This window comes from Paroedura picta, chromosome 4, assembly GCF_049243985.1.
Source record: "Paroedura picta isolate Pp20150507F chromosome 4, Ppicta_v3.0, whole genome shotgun sequence".
NCBI classification, from domain to species: Eukaryota; Metazoa; Chordata; class Lepidosauria; order Squamata; family Gekkonidae; genus Paroedura; species Paroedura picta.
The window spans coordinates 140190650-140216447 of record NC_135372.1 but is presented as its reverse complement, the minus strand read 5'-3'; the positions used below and the strand labels follow the sequence as shown (position 1 = coordinate 140216447).

General features: G+C 48.8%; 1 protein-coding gene and 1 non-coding gene across 3 annotated transcripts in view; one reads left to right on the top strand and one right to left on the bottom strand.

The window, feature by feature from the left end:
* Nucleotides 1–25798, top strand: part of LOC143836504 (peroxidasin homolog) — a 65535-nt gene that overhangs the window by 8074 nt on the left and 31663 nt on the right. For both annotated transcript variants that reach the window (XM_077335851.1, XM_077335850.1), the window contains exons 2-8: nucleotides 14215–14286; nucleotides 17706–17777; nucleotides 19557–19628; nucleotides 22111–22182; nucleotides 22507–22578; nucleotides 23548–23717; nucleotides 25155–25272. In XM_077335851.1, coding sequence (XP_077191966.1) covers nucleotides 14215–14286; nucleotides 17706–17777; nucleotides 19557–19628; nucleotides 22111–22182; nucleotides 22507–22578; nucleotides 23548–23717; nucleotides 25155–25272 — 648 coding nt within the window. The remainder of the gene's footprint in view (nucleotides 1–14214; nucleotides 14287–17705; nucleotides 17778–19556; nucleotides 19629–22110; nucleotides 22183–22506; nucleotides 22579–23547; nucleotides 23718–25154; nucleotides 25273–25798) is intronic.
* LOC143836921 (U5 spliceosomal RNA) lies at nucleotides 10857–10972 on the bottom strand. The gene has a single exon (XR_013230834.1). It is a non-coding gene; the product is annotated as a U5 spliceosomal RNA (small nuclear RNA).

The window sequence follows — 25798 nt, the reverse complement described above, 5'->3', positions numbered from 1 at the left end:
TAAGGAAAAGGGAAGACGGCTTATCCCCCGGCATTGCAGTTCATCTCCAGGTGACAGAGGTCAGTTTCCCTGAAGAAAATGGAAGTCCCTGCCCTCCTCAGGGTCCACCCCGAAAAGGAAGTCCCTGCCTTCCTCAGGGTCCACCCCAAAAACCTCCAGGAATTTCCCAACCTGGATCTGGAAACCCTACATCCCCACCAAGCGATTCTACCCCTGTGGCAGCCATCTCCTCCAAAAGGCTGTACTGTAAACCAGGGTTGAGTCTGCATTTACTTTGTTTTTTCCGTTGTGGATCCTGCTGAATTCAGATTGATTTGAAATTGGGTCTTCCTCTATCCCTCCCCCCCCCATTGAAACAGAAAATCTTCTGTACTTGATTGGGGAAGCTCAGAAGGGGGGGGGGGAGAAGCACAGCAGGAGACTCTTTTCTTGAAGGGGGGGGGAAGAGGATTAGAGACAGCAGAGGTGTGGGAATAAATCCCAGAGGCAAATCGTTGCCGAGAGAAGTTAGGGCTTCCCCTTTAAGGGAAACCTTGCAACCTGGGAATGAGGAAGCCTTTGAACTGACGCCCTGGCCAATCAGGGCTTTTCTACAACATTGGAGGCTCGGCAGCAAGTTAGTTCGGGGAAAGCAGAGAGCTGCACCTTTACTCATGCTGATTTTTCATATATTGAGTGTTATTTCCACTCCAGGATATCATGGGGGAAAGGTGGGGTCACCATGAATCAATTATGCTTGTTGCAGAGGGAAAATTTAAACTGGCCAAAATCAAAATGGAAATCATATTCAGTGTAGACAGCAGGGATTGAATCGACCTGGGATTAGAATAAAAGCTCTGTGCAGATTCAGCCCAGAGGACCCAACCATGAGCCTGTAGAACTCTGCGACAGGCTGGTGGCACAACCACAAGATGGCTGCTAAAGGAGGCGGAGTCAAGCACCCTATGTCAGCACCCTGCATAACCCTAGTAGTATCTCTTCAACTTTTCAGGCAGAAGTTCTGTTTAATTTTTCAATTAATTAAAATTGTCTCACATCCTCAGCATTTCAGGCAGACGTTCTGTTGAACTTTTTTTTAATGAACACATTTTTAAAATATCGTCTTGCCTCTTCAGCATTTCAGGCCGAAGTTCTGCTCAGCAGGATGCCTTTTCAAAATTGTCGAAAAACATTTCTTGCATGCCTGTAGCTTCTCTAAAGGCTTCTATGAAAGATCCTTGCATTGTGTTGCTACTGTTGAAACAATCTTTTTTTTAAAAAAACTACGCAGCCAATCAGAAGCTCTGGTTGGCACAAGCTTCCCCTACTATCACAGAACCCTTTTTGCAGGTTTCATGGTGTCCACGGGCACCGCCTTGGAGGACCCTGAAGTAAGCCATAGGTTCCATATGGACAACAAAACCTGTCAGATATTTAGCAGAGTAAATGAAGCACAATGGATTAATGAAGGACTGACACATGTGTGTTGAACTTCTAAGAAAATGTTTACTTCAAAATTAGGAAAAGGAGCCAGTTTGGTGTAGTGGTTAGGAGTGCGGACTTCTAATCTGGCATGCCAGGTTCGATTCTGCGCTCTCCCACATGCAGCCAGCTGGGTGACCTTGGGCTTGCCACGGCACTGATAAAGCTGTTCTGACCGGGCAGTGATATCAGGGCTCTCTCAGCCTCACCCACCCCACAGGGTGTCTGTTGTGGGGAGAGGAATGGGAAGGCGATTGTAAGCTGCTTTGAGCCTCCTTCGGGTAGGGAAAAGCGGCATATAAGAACCAACGCTTCTTCTTCTTCTTTTACTTGGAAACAAAACAGCAGTCTAACGCACTCATCTTTCTAATTCTTGACTCAGTCTTCATTCTTTGTTCCCTCTGACCCTAAGAAGAAAGGAAGGGGAGATTTCTCCTTGTGTGCCTGTCAAATAGCACAATCTCCAATATGTTGATTCGCCAATAGGCAATCTTAAGGTCACTTCATTGAGAATAAGTGTTCTTGAGTGTTTTTCTGTCTTTCTATTTGAATGCCTTGACTATTCTTCTGGGTTTCCCCTTCAGATTGCTGCCTTTGGCTCAACAATGCCTGGGATAAACTTCCCTACCTGTCAACATATTTTTTGTTCTTCGCTTTCATCTGGTTTCTCCTTTTTCTGCTCTCTTTCCGGTTGTTTTTCTACTTGTGAATATCTTATGCAAATTTTCCATAAACAAATCATGCAAATTTTCCATATACTATGCTAATCACTTACTATTTTCACTATGCACCATTTAAGAAGCCAAAGCATAATATGCAATATTGCATGTCTGTCTGATGGACATTTATAAATAGAGTAAGATCTTAAAAAGCTTAAAAAGGTAAAGGTATCCCCTGTGCAAGCACCGAGTCATGTCTGACCCTTGGGGTGACGCCCTCCAGCGTTTTCATGGCAGACTCAATACGGGGTGGTTTGCCAGTGCCTTCCCCATTAAAAAGCTTAGGAAATTTTTAAATTATCAAGAATTTTGAAGGAGTTCTATTTTCAATCAACCCTTTATAATGATACAGACAGGACAGCCCTGGAAATTGCAGACAATTCAGCTTTTTTAGTTGCCGACCTATTAAAAATAAATAAATACTCCGCTATGAAAGCGTAGGAAAAGCTCCAGAATGGAACAGCCAAAATTTCTTCCCGTTTGAGTCTTTGACGTATGCAAATGGCTTCCTTTCTCCTCCACTTTCTACAGAATTTTGCAGTTTGCCCCTTCTGCTAGCAACAATAGCACACATCTCCATGCAGCAGTCTTAAAATGTATGCCTTCCTCTCAGAAGTACCAAGTCTATTCCATGGAATGGTTCCAAGAGGGAAATCCGCTACAGGGGTAGCCAAACTGTGGCTCTCCAGAGGTCCATGGACTAAAATTCCCATGGACCCCTGCCAGCACATGCCAAATACACTATGGGTCCATGTCATTACACTTTTGCAAGGGTGGCCAAACTGTAGCTCTCCAGATGTCCCTGGACTACAGTTCCCATGAGCCCCTGCCTCAGCCACTCCTAACTTCCTTGCTGGTGGGATGTCCTCGCTTCCACAAATGGAAGGAATCTTCTCCTTTTGCAGGCGGGCCATTTAAATTCTCCTTTCTCTGCCCCTTGCCCTCTCCTTGTCATCAGTCAAACCAAGGAGATATCTTGAAGGGCTGCCCCACAAAGGATGGAGCAGAGTTGGTTTCTGTTACCCCAGAGGGTCAGAGCAGAACCAATTGGGTGAAATCAAAAGAATTTTCAGCTAAACCTCCGGAAGAAGTTCCTGACAGTGAGAGTGGTTCTTCAGTGGAACAGGCTTCCTCGGGAGGTGGTGGATTTTCCTTCCTTGGAAGTTTTTAAGCAGAGGCTAGGTAGTCATCTGACAGAAATGCTGATTTTATGAACTTGGGCAGATGGTGAGTGGGGAGCAGAAGGGAGTGTGTCTGAGCTTGGTTCTTGTGGCCCGTTAATGCATGCCCAAGGAAATGCTGATGTCAGGAGGCCAAATTCCTCCAGGCCAGACTGGGCAGGGATTCTGGGTTTTTTTTTTGGGGGGGGGAGTATCATCTGGGCAGAGAATGAGGTGGATGGATGGAGTCACTCAAGCAGTCGGTGCAAACTGAAATGGACTCCGGGGAATGGGAGAGGACAGGAAGGCCTGGAGGATCATTGTCCATGGGGTCGTGATGGGTCGGACACGACTTCGCACCTAACAACAACAACAAATCATCTGGGCGTGGAATTGGGCCACTGTGGGTGGGCAGGGAGTTGTGAATTTCCTGCCTTCTGCAAGTGGTTGGACTAGATGATCCTGGAGGTCCCTTCCAACTCTGATTCTATTACCTCTGCTGTCTTGAGCCAAAATGCAAAAAAAATCCTTCTGCTTGAAAGTCCAATAGGTTCTGGGGAGAAATGCAGCTGAGAAGAGAAAAGCGGATTCTTTTCAAAAATATTCTGCTGCTCTCTGTAGCCATCTGATGGAAAGGGGGTTGGACTAGATTACTCAGGAGGTCCCTTCCAACTCTAGGATTCTATTATTCTAAATTCCGTCTAAACATCCGGAAGAAGTTCCTGACAGTCAGAGCGGTTTCTCAGTGGAACAGGCTTCCTCGGGAGGTGGTGAGTTCTCCATCTTTGGAGATTTTTAAGGCTGGATATCCATCTGACATAGAGGCTGATTCTATGAACTTGGGTGGGTGGGCAGAAGGGATTGTGTCAGTGCTTGGCTCTCGTGGCCCTTTCTTGCATGCCCAGGGAAATGCCACTTCGGGGTCAGGAGGCGGAATTCTTTAGAGCCGGTCAGGTTTTTTGGGGGGAAGGGCATCATCTGGGCAAGGAATTGGGGTCACCATGGGTAAGCAGGTAGTTGTGTGTGTCCTGCCTAGTGCAGGGGGTTGGACTAGATGACCCCTGGAGGTCCTTTCCAACTCTGCGATTCTATTACCCCTGCCACTTTGAGCCAAAGTGCAAAAAATCCCTTCTGCTTACAAGTCCAATTGGTTCTGGGGAGAAATGCAGCCAAGAAAAAAAAGAAAGATTATTTTCAAATATATTCTGCTCCCTGTAGCATGCAAGCTCAAACCCACAGGGCTGCTATTTAAAGAGTACTCTGGGTCCAGGCTCTTCTTTACTGGAGATTTAGCAGTTAGGGAGATGATCAGATGGAAAGAAACCAAGAGTTTCACTCCCTCTTCTGTCCGGTTCCAACCTGTGTCGGAATCCCAGTTATTCTGCCATATGGTTTGGTAGCAGCTTTAAGACCAACAAAGATTTATTGAGGGAGAGAGCTTTCGAGTGCAAGCACTCTTCCTCAGATTATGATCTTCTAACACGATAGGGAATATATAGCAGTCTACTGATGAAACATAATTGATTTTTGCTATATATTCCGTCATGTAAGAAGATCATAGTCTTGAAGAAGAGTGCTTGCACTCGAAAGCTCACGCCCTGAATCAATCTTTCTTGGTCTTAAAGGTGCTATTGGACTCTGCTTTTCTTAATCCAACCAAAACCATGTGGGACAGGCCCGCAGTGGGAATGAGGAGAAGCAGGCAAGGTTGCTTCTTCCTGCAGGAAATCCGGTAGGGTCCAAACCCTACCCCTGCCTCCCGAAATCTTTCCCCCCAACCTTTGCCTTTTCGAAAAGTGAACAGCAGTGTAAGAATGCAGCTCGGAAGCATTTGCAATCCCGAATCCCTGCCGTCAAGAGCAAGGATCGTCCCTCTTGCTTTGTTCCACATCTGCATTCGCTTCTTTACTTTCCATTCCATAAAAAAAAAAAACCAACCAGAGCAAATGGCAATTCTCCCTAGATTTGCAACAATAAAGTCTTTCAGAGGCCAGGCGAGTTGGCCTTAAGAAAGCCGATCCCCTTGTCTGCAGGGTTAGGAAGTCGCTCCGAGAGAAAGCGGGGCTGGCGAGCTGCGACGGGAGCCCGGAAGTTGGAGCTGCGCGGGATTCCCGTTTTGTCCTCCCTCTATGCGCGCTGCTCCCTCCCGCGGCGTCAGCCTCCGAAGGGCGGGGCTCATGCTCCGGCTGAGCCCGGGCAGTCTCATTTGCATGTCGCGGCGACCATGATGCCTTGCGCGGACGTAACGGAATGAATCTCCGAAACCGCGGCCGTTTTTAGCAGAATAATTTAAGTTTTTTTTCGGGAAAAGAGTGGCAATAGAAGAACAGAGACCTCCGCCTTCTCGATGAGGTGTAAAAATATCAGAGCCGGGAGGACCACCGTAATCTCAGAGTCAACCAAGGTTGCTATGCCGTCGCTGTGCCCGATAGTTCGTCGATTGTAAGCCGTGACTTCTTCGGGTAGTAAAAAGTTCCAGCTCTTCAAGACATTTATACTTTTTCAATTTTTGGAGGCTCTGCTTCGGTAGAGCTACCTTTTACTGGTGCAAAAAATAGATCTGAAAACTACCTTTCTCCTTTAATCTTCACTTTGTTGTCTTTATTTTGATTTACCTTCCCATTCTAGTACTTCGCCCTCGGTATTTGATTGGGTCTTAGTTGGGATTCAACAGCAATGTAATTAGCACTTTTTTTCTGTCCTTTTCCCTGCAAAAACGGACTAAGGACGACTGAGCTTTTAACTTCCAATGAGAGCGGGCTGTTCGTGTCATTCCAGGCTACGTCATAAGATCCTCTGCCGGTCATCCAATAGGGCTTGCTCCCTGGAGGTCAGTGACAATTCCACGGTGCTCTGGAGAAGGACTCTGCAGTTTCCTGTGTTTTGAAGGGGTGTCCTTTCTAAGTGACAAAGGAAACCGATCACAGTTGTAAGGCTCCGTCTAGGGTGCAGCATGCTTGAAAACCGCCCTGCTTGCCAGAGTCAGATGGGGAAGCAGCCGGGAGAGCTTTTAGGGAAGCAAGGAAACCTAGAACAGAGCTAGAAAGATTGACGCAAATGGAAGGCTGGTGGAAATTTTAAAAGGTGTAGCGTTTCTCAGCCTTTCTCAACTTTTTGACTGTTTGAGAACACCCTGAAATATTGTTCAGGCTTCGAGAAACCCCCAAAGTGGAGTGATGGTGCAGCATATGGCGGGGAAGGAAAGTGGGGACACGCCCACCTGGGCCCCCCCATATGGTTGGGAATTGTAGTCCACGGATATCTGAAGAGTCACAGTTCAGCCAACCCTGAACTACACCATTTCATTTATTATATATATATAAACTGCCCTCCCCAAAGGCTCAGGGCGGTTCACATAAAACAGAAACGACACAGATAACTTAGTTTAACAATAATACAGTGATAAAGACAAGCAGCATAGTAGATCAATAGATAAATATGGAGAACATTAAATTAACACATGCTCATCTTCTCACGTTGTATATGCCAACAGTGCCCTTCATAGACAGCTTGGTGTAGTGGTTAGGAGTACGGATATCTAATCTGGCGAGCTGGGTTCGATTCCCTGTTCCTACTCCACATGCCGCCAGATGGGTGAACTTGGGCTCAACATAGCACTGATAAAGCTGTTCTGACCAAGCAGGAATATCAGGGCTCTTTCAGCCTCACCCACCTCACAGGGTGTCTGTTGTGGGGAGAGGAAAGGGAAGGCGACTGTACGCCACTTTGAGACTCCTTTGGGTAGAGAAAAACCAACTCTTCTTCAGGAATATCAGGGCTCTCAGCCTCCCCTCCCTCATAGGGTGTCTGTTGAGGGGAGAGGAAGGGAAGACGAATGTCAGCTGCTCTGAGACTCCTTCGGGTAGAGAAAAGTGGCACATAATAACCAACTCCTCTTCTTCTTCTTCTTCAGTAATATCAGGGCTCTCTCATCCTCACCCACCTCACAGGGTGTCTGTTGTGGGGAGAGGAAGGGAAGACGAATGTCAGCTGCTCTGAGACTCCTTTGGGTAGAGAAAAGCAGCATATAAGAACCAACTCTTCTTCTTCTCCATACCTTGAAATGAATCCCCTTGGCAGAAGGATTTAAGTACATCCATTCAGAAACACACAAGCATGGGGATTTTTTTTTTTTTACTTCCTGGAGGTACTAGGGTTCAGAAGATCCCTGGCCATAATTCGTGGTTTGTTAGTGAATTTGGGATGTCCAGATGCCAAACCCATATCCTTAAGGATCCACACTTTGGAACTGTGTTTTCACGCAGTCTTGATGCCACAAAAGGCCACCCAGTGACGGATGTGTGATTTGGGGCAGGGGGCTGCCTATAGATTAAGACGTCACCTACTGTACGGAAGTGGTTTTATTTTGTTTCAGTGTAAAAATGATATGACTTCACGAGGATCTGTTTGAAACCATCTAGATTGGGCTTTTACCCAGCCCCTAATTTTGGTGTTGGAAAATGCTGTCAAATCACTAAAGAGTTTCAAGGCAAGAGATGTTCTCAGGTGTTTTGCCTTCTGTCAGGTAGCAACCCTGCAGCTTCTCGGGTCCGATGAAATTAACCTGGTGTAGCATATGTTCTGTTTGCTATCAGTTGAAGACCCCGAGCTCCTATGTTTCTCTTTTTTTAAAAAATATAATTTTATTTATTTAAAAAACGCTACACTCTGTATTACAGAACTAACATTTCTCAAAGGCGTAAGCTGCTATTTTACAATACAGGAAGAGAAAAAGAGCTCTTTTTTCTGGATGACAAAGTCCAGAAAGAAAGGAGGGGAGGGAAAGGCTTATAAATTGACATCATCATATCCAATACCACATACTAGATGTTTTCCAAAATATACGCGTACAGTTTACATTTCATAAATCAATTATATTTTTCCTTCTCATTTTTACCAGTCAATGTGTTCTAAACTTAGACTCCACTTTCTTCCGGTATCCGATATTTGTCTGTTAAGCATCATATGAATGTCTTTATTTATTATTACATTTCTATACAGCCCTCTCTTGTGGCTCAGGGCACTTTACAGTGGAGATTCACAGCTCACAAATCACTGTGGCCCAGTACAGTACAAGATTACACTGGCAAATATGAACTACGAACTCATAACATTTCAACATTATAACCTGCCTGTTAAATGTGCAGCTGTAGTGCTACTTCTGCTTAGAGTCTGGCAGGAGACAGGACTTTACTACTACTACTACTACTACTACTACTACTACTACTACTACTACTATTTTGATTTATTACCTGCCACTTCCAAATTGCTTATGGAAGGATACAATTGTCTCTTTTGCCCTCACACTGGCCCTTTTGTTTAACCTATACTTTTCTACCTCTTTTCCTTTCACTGCACCACTGGTCATGTTGAGCTTCTACTTTCCTTCCCTAAATCTCTCTGGGCTGCTCTCCCACCCAACTCAAGGAGAAGGAAAAAGACTCGAGCTGGCAACGGCAAAGTGATTTAATTAATGCACAAAATATCACAATGTTCAAAACAGTTTCAAAACCGAATCCGTGATATTGTGATATTTTGAACACTAAGTCACGTCTCCATCGCCAGCTTGAGATTTTTTTCTTCTACTTTATCATGGCTGACGAGTCTTCACCTGTTCCCACCCAACTCAGACAGGCAGTACATTTTCAAGCATTCCCAAGACAGAGCTGTACAACTGCGGCGATTTCCCTTTGTCACTTAGAAAGGAAAAGAGGACACAATGTTAAGAAGAACCAAGGTTTTGAGTCCAAGTCCTTGTAGAAGAAGAGTTGGTTCTTATATGCCGCTTTTCCCTACCCGAAGGAGGCTCAAAGCGGCTTACAGTCGCCTTCCCTTTCCTCTCCTCACAACAGACACCCTGTGAGGTGGGTGAGGCTGAGAGAGCCCTGATATCACTGCCCAGTCAGAACAGTTTTATCAGTGCCGTGGCGAGCTCAAGGTCACCCAGCTGGCTGCATGTGGGGGAGTGCAGAATCGAACCTGGCATGTCAGATTAGAAGTCTGCACTCCTAACCACTACACCAAACTGGCTCTCTGTGGGCAAGCATCCTTCTTCAGATACAATAGAACAGAACTTCCTCAGCCAAACATTAACCTAGAGAGGGTGTAGAACAGCAGTAGTCAAACTGCAGCCCTCCAGATGTCCATGGACTACAATTCCCATGAGCCCCTGCCAGCAAACGCTGGCAGGGGCACATGGGAATTGTAGTCCATGGACATCTGGAGGGCCGCAGTTTAACTACCCCTGGTGTGGAACGATATTTGAGTCCGAAGGAACTTTTAAGGTCATCGGAGTTTTTTATTCCGGGTGTGAGCTTTCATAGGTGTGCACACTTCCTCAGGCAATGAACTAGGAATCAGAAGGAGAGAGGAAATTGGCAGGGAATTAGTAAAGAGCATCATGAAGACATCCAACAAATATGCAGCCTCCTGAAGAAATCAACGCAGTGAGTTCCTCCATCCTTTGGCTTCGATTGCCATTGACAAAAACATAATGGGGAATAAAAATGTTAAGGTTAGTCATTAATGGTAGGTTTTATTTTTATTTCCCTTACTTTGTAAAAAAAAAAATTCCTTATGTTTGAAAGGCAATTGAAGACAAAGGACCAAGGAACTCTGTTTGTTTCTCTGATATGCTGCAGTTTCTTGGTTAGCTTCATGATGCCGCCAATTCACTCTCTTCTTCTAGAAGAAGAAGAAGCGTTGGTTCTTATATACCGCTTTTCTCTACCCGAAGGAGGCTCAAAGTGGCTTCCTTTTGCCTTCCCTTTCCTCTGCCCCAACAGACATCCTGTGAGGCTGAGAGAGCCCTGATATCACTGCTGGGTCAGAACAGTTTTATCAGTGCCGTGGGGAGCCCAAGGTCACCCAGCTGGCTGCATGTGGGGGAGCGCAGAATCAAACCCAGCTCGCCAGATTAGAAGTCTGCACTCCTAACCACTACACCAAACTCCTGTACCTGTACACTGATGGTTCCTAGGGAAGCATGCATGCACACAGAAGCTCACACCTAGAATTAAAACTTTGTTGGTTTTAAAGGTGCCCTTGCTGCTATTTCAGGCCAGGCTATCCATGTGAATCTTATCTAGGGAGGGTGTGTGTGTGCTCATGGGGGGAGGGAGTGTCAATTGCCAGATAGGGTTAGCTAGAGTTCAGATGCATAATGAACTGGGCAATGCACCGAAACTTGCAAACGGCCTGGAAGAAGCCAGAGATGGAGTTTTTATCTACCTTTTAACCGTGGAGAACCCCAAACATGTTCAACCTGTTAACCGTGGAGAAGCCCCCCCCCCAATCTTTCCCCCAATCCTTTTCGGGTTTCAAGGAGATCGTTAAACTAGAAAGGGGTAGAGGGAGAAACAAACAGATAGGCTCCGCCCTCTGTCCCAGGCAAGGTTAACAAGATTGCTACCGCCCAGAGAAAAGAAAGCAGCCGATCCCATAGAAACAGGACACGACCCCTGGAATCCGGAATAAGAACGAAACCAATAATTCTGTTTTTTAACAAAGTAAGTGTAGCTCTACCGGAGTAGAGCCTCAAAAAATTCAAGAAACACTCATAAATGTTCCTCTCCACGGAAATCTTTAGTAAAAGGCGAAAGATTTATGCGATCTGAAGAGAAACCAGAGTATGCCCTTGCAACGCGACCACGACCTACCGCAGCCGCCCCGGCTGGCCCTGAGGTTACGGTGTCCTCCTCGCCTCTATTTTTTTTGCATCTCACGAGAAAGACGGCATCTTGGCCTCCTTATTTCTTGCTTTCCTGCACAAAAAGGGGAATTTTCTCCTTCAAAACCGGCTGCAATTTGGGGGAGAGCCTGCCTTTCTCCCCGCGCAATGCATCATGGCCGCCGCGAAATGGAAATGAGTCTCCTCTGGTGCCGCGGGAGGAGGGGCGTAGCGCACAGCTGTCACTTTCGGGCTCCGGCATCCCAACTCTGCCCGGGGTCTCAGCCAAGGAAAGAGACTCCGCGCTGCCAAGCAGCGGGGCGTTCCGCCGGCCCCTTTGTTTTAGTGGTTTCGTTCTTATTCCGGATTCCCAGGTTCGTGTCCTGTTTCTATGGGATCGGCTCTTGATTGTTGCGCGCAAAACGCTCCTGGATGTTGGGTGCTCTTGCAAGCTCAGGGCGCGTTTCCTTACGGCACCTGGGCCCATGTGCCTCCGCTGGCCATGAAGGACGAGGCACCGCCAGGGCGGAGGGCTCCCGCCCGACCTCCCGCCCCACTCCCGCCCTCCCCGGGAGCCACCTGGGGCCAGGTGGCTGCGTGCAGCCGGGCGCCCTCTTGCGCCCACGTCTGGTCCTGCAGCTGCGCGCCATTCTATGCCTCCCGCGTCAATTTCGGGAGCAGTTTCTAATCTGCATCTCGGGCTGTTTTCTTTGCCTTCCCATCAAAGCGGATTTATTGCCAGCCAGGCTCCCCTAGGAATTTCAAGGCTAGAGAAGTTCCGGGGTGATCTGCTTTTGCATGCCTGCACGGGAAGGGCGACCCCTGAATTAAACCCGGTCGGTCTTAAGGGTGCCGCGGAATTTTGTGCAGATCTCGGGGAAAAACAGCCCCTTAGACCTCCCTCCTCTTTCTCTCCCCCACACATACCGTCTCCTTACCTGTCTTACCTGCAGACCAGAATGCAGCAGCGTCGATGTTGAGACCCGTTTTAACTTTGCCAAATATTTTAAAAAACACTATATGAATATTTATGCTTGTCTGTTGATCTGCAGCGTTATATTTGTGGTACACCGTCCGGAGACAGCTCGTTTGAGAGGAGCCGTCTAAAAATTAAAATCTAAATAAATAGATAAACAGGAACAAAGGAACGAGCTCAAGCCCACATCTCCTTCCGTTTCCCACGGTCCCTTTTAATGATGAAAGAGGGCTGCAATAGACGGTGAAGCCAGGAAGGGGCCCTGGCAGTGAATTAGGGGGACCTGACCCTGTAGTCCCTTAACATGGGTGACCTTGGCAGACCGGTCTCCCCAGATCGCAGAAGCTACGCAGGATCAGCCCTGGCTAGCAGCTGGCTGGGAGACCATCTAACCTGTGGTCCTCCAGATGTCCATGGACTACAATTCCCATGAGCCCCTTCCAGCAAACGCTGGCAGGGGCTCAAGGGAATTGTAGTCCATGGACATCTGGAGGACCACAGGTTGACTACCCCTGATCTAGGAGGTCCAGGGTGTGCCTATTTTGCCTGGAACACCCTAGGGTGACGTTTCCCAATCATGGTGCCCTGGTATCACGCGGCAGCCATGCTCAGCTCTTTCTTGGCCATGGCCCTCTATGGGGGTCTTCTCAGGTTCCAGGGTCCTGTCCAATGGGCTGGCAGCTTGCCCTGGGGTTTCTTGATGGACCTGGAAGGCTTTCCCAAAGGAAAAAAATTATTAACATTTAATAAATGTTAATATGTTTTTAAAATTTGTTAAACATGTATTGGGTGATACGGTCATGTTGATCTGCCCCCCCCCACACACACACGCACACACACGCAATGGCCAATGATGGGCCTGGAGGGGTGGGAAGGGGAGGGGCCCTGGGTGGGCGTGGCCACAGCTCTGCTTCCCAACCACATTCTGCCTGATTGCGCCACTTCTGGGGTTTCTCAAAGCCTGAAGTAGGTTTCAGGGGGTTCTCAAGAGTTGAGAAAAGCTGAGCAAGGCTCCAAAAGGCTAGGGGTGAACTAACTATGCTCAGCATACCTTGTCCTGCATATATGTGAGGCCGATTTCTAGCACATTCGACTGAGAGAAGCATGTGTGATCTCCCCCCCCCCCTTAAATACATCAATTCGAGCACATGCAAAGGAACGGACCACGTGGTTTCTTTTTCGTTCCCTTGATGAAGTTCGAACTTTCTAGCAATTGATGATGTCATATGTGAAACAGGAAGGTCAGGGGTTCAGTGACCAGGGACCCCCATAAACCCTTTGGATTCCTCCTCTCATGCCTGTGGCCCCCGTAGAGTATGGCTGCCGTATGATAACATGCGTGGCCCCTCAAAGGTATCGCGACATGGGGGGGGTCAAAACAGCAGCTCGGAGAGCCCTCCCACCCTCTTCCTGTTGCTTCTGGCTCTGAGCAAAGAAGAAAGAGAAAAGTTTTAAATTAAAAAAAAAAAGAACAAAATCCTACCTTTATTTTGCCCCTCCCCCTCCCCAAAGTGTCCCATGATGGGCTTGGAAGGGGCGGCAAGGGGAGAGGTGGGGCCCCAGCCATTTAAACCTTTGCTGGCTGAGGCTCCTTTGACTTCCCCACATCTTTCCCATGCAGCCAGCTGGGTGACCTTGGGCCTGTCACAGTTCTCACAGAGCTCCTCTCACAGAGCAGTTCTCATAGAGCTCTCTCTGCCCCCACCTTCCTTTCAGGGTGTCTGATATGGGGACAGGAAGGGAAAGATAAGCTGCTTTGGGACTCCTCCTGGCGGTGAAAAGCAGGGTATAAAGCAGCACGGCCTCCCCATCTCTTGACTGCCCTCCAGTGGTGACGGTTGGTACCTCCTTCTCCCCACTTCTCAGGTATAGACCTACAAGTGAACAACCCCCTCCCCGCCCAAGCCAACCCTACAAGAAAGAATCTCCAATCCAGAGGTGGGGAACTTCTGGCCTGTGAGCCACATCTGTTCCTCAAGATGCTGAATGTGTTGGCACAGGAGCCCGCCAGACTTCAGCGTAAACGGACGGGCAGATGTTTCCCAAAATCTTTCAAGCAGCTGCAGGGCCGACATCCATTTGCTGTGTTTAAGAGCTGGATGGGACGCTGGCTCTTTTGAGTTCCAGCGCTCTCCGGGGAGCATTTCCGCGCAAGCATTTGATTCCACTGCCAAGGCTAGGCACCCCTGCCCATGCGCCACCTGACTGAGGCCCTTTTCTTCTTTCCAGGGACCTGCGTTTCAACCACATCAAGGACATCCAGCCGGGGAGCTTCAGGAACCTGAAGAACCTCAACACGCTGTAAGTGTTCGAGACCCTTGCCGTTGGTCTGCCTTCGCCCAAATGCAGGTTTGGAAAGAACGGGGGGAGGGCGGGGGGGGCTGTTTAGGGTTTTGGTGCAGTCTGTCCAGAGGTCTCCAAACAGCCCACCGGGGAAGGCTCCTGTCCGATTCGGCTAAGGCAAGGAGTCTGGGTTAATAAGGGACCTACGGGGTGATTTTTCAAGCCTTGAGACAGCTTTATTTTTGGCTCTGGGCTCCGCAAACCAGATCGTTGGCGTCGTTGCTCTTGGCCTGATTCGAACTTGTCTTGGATCCGAGGTTTTCACAGCTTATGCACTTGGCTCCGGGAACCGGCTGAATCCCATCTGCTTCCAGGTCTTTTAAGGCTACAGCTGGAATATGGGCACCCTACAACCTAGCTTGGGGCTGAGTCTATTAAGGCAGGAGGGGAAAGGCTGCAGACCCCCATCTGGAGCTCCGGTGGACCCACGGGGGTCTGCAAAACCCTGGTTGGAAATCCCTGGCTTATATGGGAGTTGCCACAAGGGTTTCACAGCTCAAGAAGAAGGGCTGCAAGTCCCCATGGCAAACTCACAGAAACCACCACGTCCAGGTTGGCTCTTAGTCTCACACAGGGGCCAGCCAGTTCCTCTGGAGGGCCAACAACAGGGCAGAGAGGCTGAGGCTTTGATGAGAACATCAGAAGAGCCCTGCTGGATCAGACCAGGGGTTCATCCAGTCCAGCCTCCTGTCTCATACAGTGGCCAACCAGTTCCTCTGGAGGGCCAGCAACAGGGCAGAGAGGCTGAAGCCTTCCTAAGAACATCAGAGCTCTGCTGGATTAGACCAATGGTCCAACCGGTTCAACATTCTGTCTCACAAAGTAACAACAACAGCAAAAACAACAACTTTATAGCCTGGTTGACTCAGGTCTGATAATCAGCTAATGACCAACTAGTTCCTCTTGGGTGCCAATAACAGGGCATGGAGACCAATGCCTTCCCCTGATAAGAACATCAGAAGAGCCCTGCTTGATCTGACCACGCGTCCACACAGTGGCCAACAGGTTGCTTTGGAGGCCTCCCAGCTAGCCACAGAATCCTTCCCCTGATGCTGCCTCCTAGCTCTGGGATTCAGCGGATTAGTGCCTCTGACCATGGAGGTTCCCTCAGTTACCAGGGCTAGATAGACTTGATAGACTTGCATATACTCTCCCATTAAAATTGTTTATTTCCGTGGCCATCACTGCAGCCTCTGGCAGCGGACACCACCTTTTAATTGCACTCTTTTGTCCATCCTGAACCTACTGCCCATCACCTTTCTTGGAAGCTCTCAAGTTCTACTGTTTGGGGAGAAGGAGAAAAAGCTCCCTTGGTCAGCTCTCTCCAACCCCTGCATAATTTTATAAACTTCTAGTCAGCCTTTCCTTAGAGCAGGGGTAGTCAAACTGCGGCCTTCCAGATGTCAATGGACTACAATCCCCATGAGCAAATGCTGGCAGGGGCTCATGGGAATTGTAGTCCATGGACATCTGGAGAGCCACAGTTTGACTCCCCCTGCCTCAGAGGGAATGGACTCCAACTCCCTCATCGTCTAGCTTGCCCCCCTCCGGACTTTTCCCTGCTTTGCAAGGACCCAGAATCCAGATGTTTATGCGCTGAAAAAATACATTCTAGGCGTATCACACATTCTAGGCCTAGCTAGGCTCAATTATTCTTCAGCAGGCCAATTCACCTTAGGTGATCCTTTGCGGAGGCAACCTGAGGAACCAGGAATGTTTTGCCGTTGTGTTTTGGCGCTGGCTGCCAAGGGAAGGGGAGATGTGACAAATGGCTTGGATGGGGGCTCCCTCCCTCCTCCCAGGACAGCTCTTCTCATGAGTTAGAGGCTCAAAAGGGGGTCTGTGACCACGACTATGAGAACAGCGTTGAGGGAGGTAAACAACACCAAGGACCTGGGCAAGTTTCCACCATAACCGAGCTGACCTTTCTCTGCTCCACCCTGCCAGTTTACACTCATTTGGACCCCTGAAGCTGGCAGAATTTCCAGTCCTAAAACGGCCCCACTTAGAGAAGGGGACGCTTGCCAACTGCAATCTAAAGACGGATTATTCTTGGCAGGACGCAAAAAAACAAAACAAAAAAAAAATAACCGAAGTTCTCTTGAACAAGTCTCTGTCTCTGGGTTTTACCACCGGAAGGAATCTAGAAGGAATCTCGGCTCCATTCTCTGCTCCAGGGACAATCCCTAATCCGTGTTAAATTTCTTGACGTGGAACACATCTACTAGCGCACTTGGTAAAACGGAAGTCCTCATGGATGCGACGTCCGTGAGTCCTGCCTCCCCCGAGTGCGCTAGAAGATGGCTGGAGGAGGCGGCCATAGAGGCGGCCGGTGATGGTGGCAGGCTGAGGAGGCCAGCCCAGCCTCAGGGAACCCACCTTGGTTTCCCAGGGAGTGGCAGAGGTGCCAAGGCTTGTCCCAGCCCCACCAATGCCAGCCAGAGAGTCTCAGGCAGAGGTGGCACAGGATCCCTAAGGGTATGGAGGGGGAGGGGAAAGGGGAGAAGCTTGTGAATCTCTCTCTGTGAGTGTGTCTGATAGAGGAAGTGGGGAGAGACCAGGGACGAGGTTGGAAAAGCGAGAGGGCAGCAGGGAATGGAGAGAAAGGAGTCTTTGTCAGGGTGGGTTCTGAGAGAGGGGGAACTTGTGCCAGCACAGTGCCGTGCAAGACTCCTCCCCCTTATGTGGATGTATAAGGGATGAGAATCCTTGTTGGGGGATTTTTTAAAAATTGTAACCTTTTCTTGTTAAATCACAATTATAATATTTGCCTTTTAGCATGAATTACTTTTAGCATGAATTACTAGAGTTTTCACACAGCCAATTTCAGCTCCCTTCCCTGGTCTCTGGAAACATAAGAGGAGCCGTGTTGGAATCAGGCCAATGGCCCATCCAGTCCAACACTCTGTGTCACACAGTAGCCAAAACTCAGGGGCCATTAGGAGGTCCATAATCTGGGACAGAAACCTGGCTCCACAGGCACTAAGGATACAGAGCATCACTTCCCCAGACATAAGAACACAAGAGAATCCATGTTGGATCAGGCCAATGGCTTATCCAGTCCAACGCTCTGTGTCACACAGAGGCCAAAAATCAGGTGTCATCAGGAGGTCCACCAGTGGGATCAGAACTCCAGAAGCCCCGACACACACACTGTTTCCCCCAAGCACCAATAATTCACAGCACCGCTGTCCAGACGTAAGAACATAAGAGAAGCCATGTTGGATCAGGGCCCCCCTGCCCTATTCTGTGCTTGAATGACTGATGTCTTATATTGTACTGCAACAGGTAGTGTAACAATGACACACAAATTGTTCTGTCCTCTGGGTCAAACTCTGGATCCAACGTATTCCTTTCTCCCTCTGGGTTTTCCACAGGCTCCTGAACAACAACTTGATAAAGCAGATTGTGCGGAAATCGTTTCAGGAACTTGAGAACTTGAAATACCTGTGAGTATGGTCCTTCCTTCTCTTCTTGCGCATGATGGGAGTCTGGGGGTATTAGGGAAGGGGGAAGGGTCTCCATGGCTCTTTCGGAAAGACCTCTTCTGTTAATACTGGAGTAAATATTGAGAATGACGTTTGTCCGTATCTTCATGCCATCAAAGCCAATTTATATTTCAGTCGAAAGAAAACTCTGTAATACAGTTCGCATCATTTGTCATTTTACTTGCTTTTCTGTATTCTCATTTTCCTGACTTGCAAGTTCCTGGGGTTTTTTTTGGGGGGGAGGGGGGTCTTCTGCTCTCCCCTGTTCTGCTCCCTTTAGTGGTTGATTTGATGTCATGCAGGTTAATATTTGGAATATCTCCCTGTAGAGTTAAACTAAGACCATTTCCGCACGGAGGGGTAAAATGCACATCAGCTCCTGTTTGGAAAAATGGGATGGTAAAGCTCGCATTTGCAGCCCTCCTCACAGGAGATCCCTTCCGCATTTTCCCTCTGCCCCATTGGGACTTTTTGCCTCCCAACGAGGCTGCAAGGGAAAATAAGCCAAACTCCCCCGCCCTCCAGTTCCTTGGCTTGTCAATCACAGCAAACCACCAATCACAGCACAGCAGTTCTCTCATGGACTGAAACTTTATCCCTCCCCCCAGCCCCCAAATTAATTTTTTAAAGGCACTTCTGTGTTGCTATGTGGTAATGCCACAACACATTTTAAATGAAAAATCAACACTGCTGTGTTGCTATGGAGAAACGCCAGAACAATGCAGCATTCCCACTCCCCTTCTAGAGATCTGTGTTCATTTTAGACTTTATTTATGTCTGGGTGGATTTCTGAGATGCTGAACATGGTCCCTGGAGACCAAAAAGTCATTTTGTGTAATTAGTTGGCTTAAAAACAAATAGCTCAGAACTCTGTATGGTCGGGAGAAGGCAACCTGATCACCCGCCCCCCCTCCTTTCCCAGCTCTTTCCCCACCTCCAGAAAACAGAAACAGGACTCTGTTTTGCCTGCCTGATCCCAAAAAGAGTGTGGATACTTTGCAGGAGATTTTATTTTACCTTTGACAATGTAGCTTTGCATTTGAGCTGCAACGTAGACAGCGCCATTAAAAAAAAATGAGTCTTTCACACCTGTCCTCCCCATCTTCCAGCATTTCATAGGAGCCTAACTTGGCTCAAATTCACATTCTGTATCTCAGAGCCACGAGGCAACATCAACCCTGTGGTTGACCCTCCAGAGGGACTGGTGGGCCCCTGTGTGAGACAGGAGGCTGGACTGGATGGACCCCTGGTCTGACCCAGCAGGGCTCTTCTGATGTCCTTAGGAAGGACTCGGCCTCTCTGCCCTGTTGTTGGCCCTGCAGAGGAACTGGTTGGCCAGTGGGTGAGACAGGAGGCTGGACTAGATGGACCCCTGGTCTGAGCCATTTTTGTGCTGTTATTTTGGTCTGCCGCCCTTGCCATCGTCTGGAAACAGTTGTTGCACAGAAGTTTTCTTGGATTGGAGAGGGAAACCCTGAAATTAATCCTATATTAACTCAAATCATCTCCTGTCCTGGAGAATTCTTGTCACGGAGGTACCTAGGCTTGGGTATTCCAGCATACGCTGAGAAGGATCCCCCACCCCCCACCCCGGCCCTGGGGAGATTTCAGCACTCAGGTTGCAAATGGATTTCTCAGAATAATGATCTTCATTTTTGGCCAGATGCTTCCTATTCCGTCATCTGCCAACCAGAAGACTGTGTTGATTTCCTTGTTCTCCTTTTCTCTCTCTCTGTCCAGCTACCTTTACAAGAACGAAATCCACACCATCCAGCAGCATGCATTCAAAGGGCTCCACTCCCTGGAACAGCTGTAAGTTGGCAACCTTTTGCATGGGAAACTGGCTGGGGTTTAGTCTCTGGATTTTATCCACCCCCCTGAGAAACCTACTACGGACTCATGGTGGGTTTTTAAGTTTTCTGGTTGTTTAAAAAGGACTCCGCAGGTCTAGCTGTTTGTGGAGGCAGAGCTGTGTTGTGGGAGATCTGGGAACAAGAGAGATCGACGTAAGACGGCTTTAAACAATCGGCCGAGGGTGACGATGACCCCTATGCTGAGAGGGCAATTCACCCGACTGCTTAAAGAATCAAGCAGTTTTTTATTCAGAAGAGAAACAACTATGTATAGAGAGAGAGTGTGTAGAGACCTAAGTATCTAGCTAACTGTTATTGGCAGTCATTCTGTCTGTTCAACTGCTGTTCGGGAGGCAAGCAGGGAGGAAGTGGGCTCCAAAAGCAGGAAGTCTCCCTCTGGAGCCAGTCAGGACTTTGGAGGAAACAGTGTAAGCTCCTTTGGATCCCTATTAGGGTGAAGGTCAGGGTATAAATGAATTAAACCAAAAAAGAATGATTGTAAATGGAATGGCCACACCCACCATACAGATGAAGAAAGAAACAGAACCAAGTTACCCACAGACAAGGTTAGGATCCCCACCAGAGGGAATCTTCAGAGGCTGGATAGCCACAGAGGCTGATTCTGTGAAGTTTCAAGGGGGTGGCAGGTGACAATGGATGAGCGACAGGGTTGTGGGTGTCCTGCATAGTGCAGGGGGTTGGACTAGATGACCCAGGAGGTCCCTTCCAACTCTATGCTTCTATGATTCTGTGATTCTTGGTATGGCTGTAAATTAACAAAAAAGGGGAAGGGATCCCAAACAATCTGATGAGGCCTAAATATTCCCCATGAAGCACTGAACGTTGAGAGCAACTGTGAGAAAGAAACAAAGTGAGGGAAGAAGAAATGAACCTGCGAGTTTATAGAATCCCAGGATGGTCGTTTTTAGGGAGGCGGGCTTTCAAAACGGTTGACTTCTCCCCTATTGTTTACGGCGGGGGTAGTCAACCCGGGGTCCTGCAGATGTCCATGGACTACAATTCCATGGGAATTGTAGTCCACGAACATTGTAGGGAATTGTAGTCCACGAATGCTGGCAGGGGCTCATGGGAATTGTAGTCCACGAACATCTGCAGGACCCCAGGTTGACTACCCCTGGTTTACGGGACCCCCCAACATGCCCACCCCTAGATGCACAAGAGAAGAGTCCCTCCGTCTGGCGAGAGGAAGGCATAGGAAAGTTTCAGCTCTCAGATGACCTCATGCCGCGTTCAGAGCCAGGAATTAATCTCTTGCTAGCGTATATAATCAGCAGCTTGGCTCATGACGTATTGGCGAGGCGGCGATCCAGCAGACTTCCCTTTGGGAGTGTCAGTCGTGTTCTCAAGAAAGCAGGAGGCAGGGGGTAGGGAGGGAGGGAAGGCAGCAGGCAGTTAGCCTCGCAAATCACTGTTTGGAGAGTTTTCCGGCTTCTCCCGGCTGGAACGGCCTTACGGCAGCAACCGTAATGGATCCGATGTCAGAGGCAGGACAGGGAACCATTCCGTCTGCTTTCCATTGCTGGAAGGCGATTTTCCATTCAAGTCATCTTTCCTTTCTCGAGCCGCCTGGCGCTTTCCCTCGAAATTTTCTCATCAAAGCATGCGTTGACTGACGGGCAGCGGGGCGGGGCGGAATTGGTCAGTTCAGGCTGTGGCCAGAAAGGGAGGAAAATTCGGGGGGGGGGTTATATCCTGCTTTTCACTGCCCAAAGGAGTCTCAAAGCGGCTTTCAGTCGCCTTCCTTTTCCTCTCCCCACAACAGACACCCTGTGAGGGAGGGGAGGCTGAGAGAGCCCTGATATCACTGCTCGGTCAGAACAGATCAGGGCTGTGACTGGCCCAAAGCCCCCCCAGCTGGCTGCATGTGGAGGTGCAGGGAATCAAACCCAGCTTGCCAGATTTGAAGCCACCACTACTACACCATGCTCCTTTTGGGAGGGGGGCAGTGGACATGGGTGTCCAGCCATCGTTTCTTATATTCTCTGCTTTACATCCACGTGGTTTTACACTCATCCCCATTGCTGGCGCTTTTTTAAAATGGGAGGCGAGGAAGGCGGGACATGGTTGCTCTTTTGAAGTACTGGGAAGGTTGTCTTGCCCACAAGAAGTGCTCCTCCAAGAGACAACCTTTCAAATCCTTCAAGAGAGCCATCCTGTCCCCTCTCAGCCTCCTCTTCTCCTGGCTGAACATTCCCCAGTCCCTCAGCCTTTCCTCCCAGGACTTGGTCCCCAGGCCCTGGCTCTTTGCTCTCCTCTGAACCCTCTCCATTTTGTCCACACTGGTCAGAACAAGGACTCGTGAAGAGATGCACCAGGCAGCCTCTTCTGGGGGAGGAGCCTTTAATGGCTGGATCTATTCCTTGTGGCCTGGGCTTCGGAACTGGTGACTAATCCGTACTTATTTGCTCTTCTGTTATCAGTTACCTGCATTTTAATAACCTTGAAACCGTGGAGTCAGAGACATTCAGTGACCTCCCCAAACTTGAAAGGCTGTAAGTAATTATATATATATATTTTGGTGGGGAGGGGCGGTGTTCTTTAGGAGCAGGAAGTAGGACTGGGGGCAGCAAAAGGAGGGGGGGCATTCTATAGATCAGGGGTAGTCAAACTGCGGCCCTCCAGATGTCCATGGACTACAATTCCCAGGAGCCCCTGCCAGCATTCGCTGGCAGGGGCTCCTGGGAATTGTAGTCCATGGACATCTGGAGGGCCGCAGTTTGACTACCCCTGCTGTAGATCATTGGAAGCTGATCTCGTGCCACCGACAGAAAGCAGCATGAGGCACTGAAGTTATTGAATTGTTCTTTTTGTTGCAGCTTCTTGCATAATAACAGGATTTCCAGAGTCCAGCCTGGAGCCTTCGCCCAACTGGGATCCCTGAAACGGCTGTAAGTGAATCACAGAGGTTACAAAATGTTGGCAGAGTCTAAATATGCAGAGATTTCACAGCACCAGGCTGATTAATAGTTTGTTGTGGAAGAGAAACAGCTGCGTATAGAAAAAGAGACTGTTGATTGCAGTCATTTGGTTCTGTTCAACTGCTGTTCGGGAGGCAAGCAGGGAGGAAGTGGGCTCCATCAGCAGGAAGTCTCTTGTGGAGCCAATCAGGAATATTGATGGCTGGAAAATCATCAGGAAGTTCCGATACTATCTATGCTGAATATACATCTCCTCTGATGCCCCCTGCGGGTCACCCTTTATATTCAGCTCAGTTATGCACACTGCTGAGCTTGTGTATTCCAACACAAATAATTATTCTTGTTGCCCAGATAGTAGAGAGATATCCAGGAGCAGACCTAAAGGATGCATCTGAGCCTTCGGGGAGGGCATTATACAAATATAAGAAATAAATCTGTCACATTGTCACAGGGCTCAGCTTTCATTCATTCATTCATTCATTCATTCATTCATTCATTCATTCATTCATTCATTCATTCATTCATTCATTCATTCATTCATTCATTCATTCATTCATTCATTCATTCGATTTGTTGACCCCTGTTCTCAGGGCAGCCAGCTCGCGGTGACAATGGAATAAGTAAAACAGCAATAACAATCAGTAATAAACGGTTCCCTAAAATCCACATTCAACTCAACAGCTTAGCCGACTTCCCCTACATTCTGCTAAACGGTCCGAGACACCATATCCTCTTACCCTCTCGACCACATCCTGGCAGGGGCTCATGGCAATTGTAGTCCATTGGCATCTGGAGAGCCACAGTTTGCCCCCCCCCCGACCTATACACTCTTAGAGTGACGTAGCACCCCCACCCCCAACGTCCAGGGAAGGTGAGGGCCCTACACGGCAAAGATCTGGACAGACGGACGCTTTCCCTTGACTTTCCGCTTCCGTCCAGGCGGCTGGACTCCAACGCTTTACTGTGCAACTGCGACCTGATGTGGCTGGCCGAACTGCTGAAGAAATACACCGCCCAGGGCAACGCCCAGACCGCGGCCACCTGCGAGACCCCCCGGGAGCTCCAAGGCCGCTCCGTCGTCAGCCTGAGCACCCAAGAGTTCAACTGTGGTGAGTGACCTTCCCATCGACGGCACAAAGCGGGAGCCGGCTTGGTGTGGTGGTGAAGAGCAATCAGGAGAGCCCCACTCCTCCTCTCCATGCAGCCAGCTGGGCGACCTTGGGCTAGTCACAGTCCTGATAGAGCAGGTCTCTCAGAGCTCTCTCTATCCTAGCCACCCCTGTCTCACAGAGTGTCTGTCGTGGGGAAAGGAAGGGAAGGTGATTGTCAGCTTGGGCAGTGAAAAGCAGGGCATCAAAAACAACTCTTCTTCTAATTAGTGCAGTTGTCTTAGGCCATCCTCACAACAGCCCTGGGAGGTAGGTTAGGCCAAGACTGGCCCATGGTCACCCAGTGGGCAGCACGGCAGAGTAGGCGGATTTGAGCCTGGGACACCCAGATCATAGTAGAGCGCACTAACCACGGCACCACCCGGCCATAGCATTGAGCATGCGTTCTGCACAGCGTACCTGGCCCTCTAGGTGAAAGACTGACGTTTCTGGAATCAAGATCAACAGGAGTTTAATGCCATTTTATCATGGCTCAGTGGGAAAGGGTATCATAGAATGATAGAGTTGGAAAAGATCTCATGGGTCATCTAGTCCAACCCCCTGCACTATGCAGGACACTCACAACCCTATTGCTCACCCACTATAACCTGCCACCCCCTTGAACCTTCACAGAATCAGCCTCTCTGCCAGATGGCTATCCGGCCTCTGTTTAACAATCCCCAAAGATGGAGAACCCACCACCTCCCGAGGAAGCCACTCTAACTGTCAGGAACTTCTTCCGGATGTTCAGATGGAATTTCTTTTGAATTAATTCCATCCCATTGGTTCTGGTCCGTCCCTCCGGGGCAAGAGAGAACAACTCTGCTCCATCCTCTACATAGCAGCCTAATGATTGTCTGCAGACATTCTTCTGTTCTGGAGGCAAGCAGAGAGGAAGTGTGCTCAGAGGAGCAGGAAGTCTCCAACTGAGCCAATCAGGAGGAGATGAGTTGAAAAAAAAAAAACAGGAAGTTCCTAATCTTGTGCCAACTACACGCCTCCCCCAATGCTCTCTGTCAGATATTCATATGCTGTTAAATTGTGCACATGACAGATCTTGCAAATCCCAACATGCTGAAGTTCCCAGGGGCAAACTCCAGCATCTCCAACTGAAAAGCTTAGTTTCAAGTGGGTCGCCGTGTTGTTCTCAAGTGACACAACAAAATCAGAGTCCAAGAGTCAAGGCAAGAGTCAAGGCAGGAACCTTGAATAAATCTCAGTTGGTCTTAAAGGTGCTCTTGGACTTTGATTTTGTTGAAAAGGTTAGCGGACAGGATGAGCTGACCTTGAAGAGCGGCTGCTAGCCTGAGTAGACAATGGCAACTTCGATCGACCAATGGCCTGATTCATTATGTGGCATTTGTCTGTGCATTCACGTGCTCGACGATATTCTTTCAGAGAGACCTCGCATCACTACCGAGCCACGGGATGCCGACGTCACCCTCGGAAACACGGTCTACTTCCTCTGCAGGGCGGAAGGGAACCCCAAACCCAAGATCATCTGGCTGCACAACAAGTAAGTCTCAGCACGCTTCTGGTTACGTCTGCACTGAAACACATTCAAATCCGGCTTGACGGCTGTGGCTTTCCGCGAAGAATTCTGGGGATTGTCGTCTGGAGGGGAGCGGCTTGTTAGAAGTCGCCAAACCCTTATCAGAAGAGACCCGGGCGTTGCAGCAAGGAGACTCGGTTGAGATTGATTTCCGTTTGCAGATAGACTCGCCGTTTGCTAATGGGCAGGAGGAAATAAAAATAGCTTGCTCTTTTTTGGCTTCCCCAAACTGAGGGTCCAACTTCACCTTTAGCCATCAATAGGGGTGCCAGCCTCCAGGTGGGACCTGGGGACCCTTCAGTATTAGAGCTCAGTTTGCCTGGAGGAGAGGGATGCATTGGAGGCTGGGCTCAATGGCCCAGCACCCTGCTGATGTCTCTGTTCTTCCCAAGCTCCATCCCCAAATCCCCAAGACTTAAGATGAGACCAGCAGCCTCTCTCTTTTTTTTTTTTTTTGGTCTCACTTGGGCCTCCTTCATTTGTGGGAGTC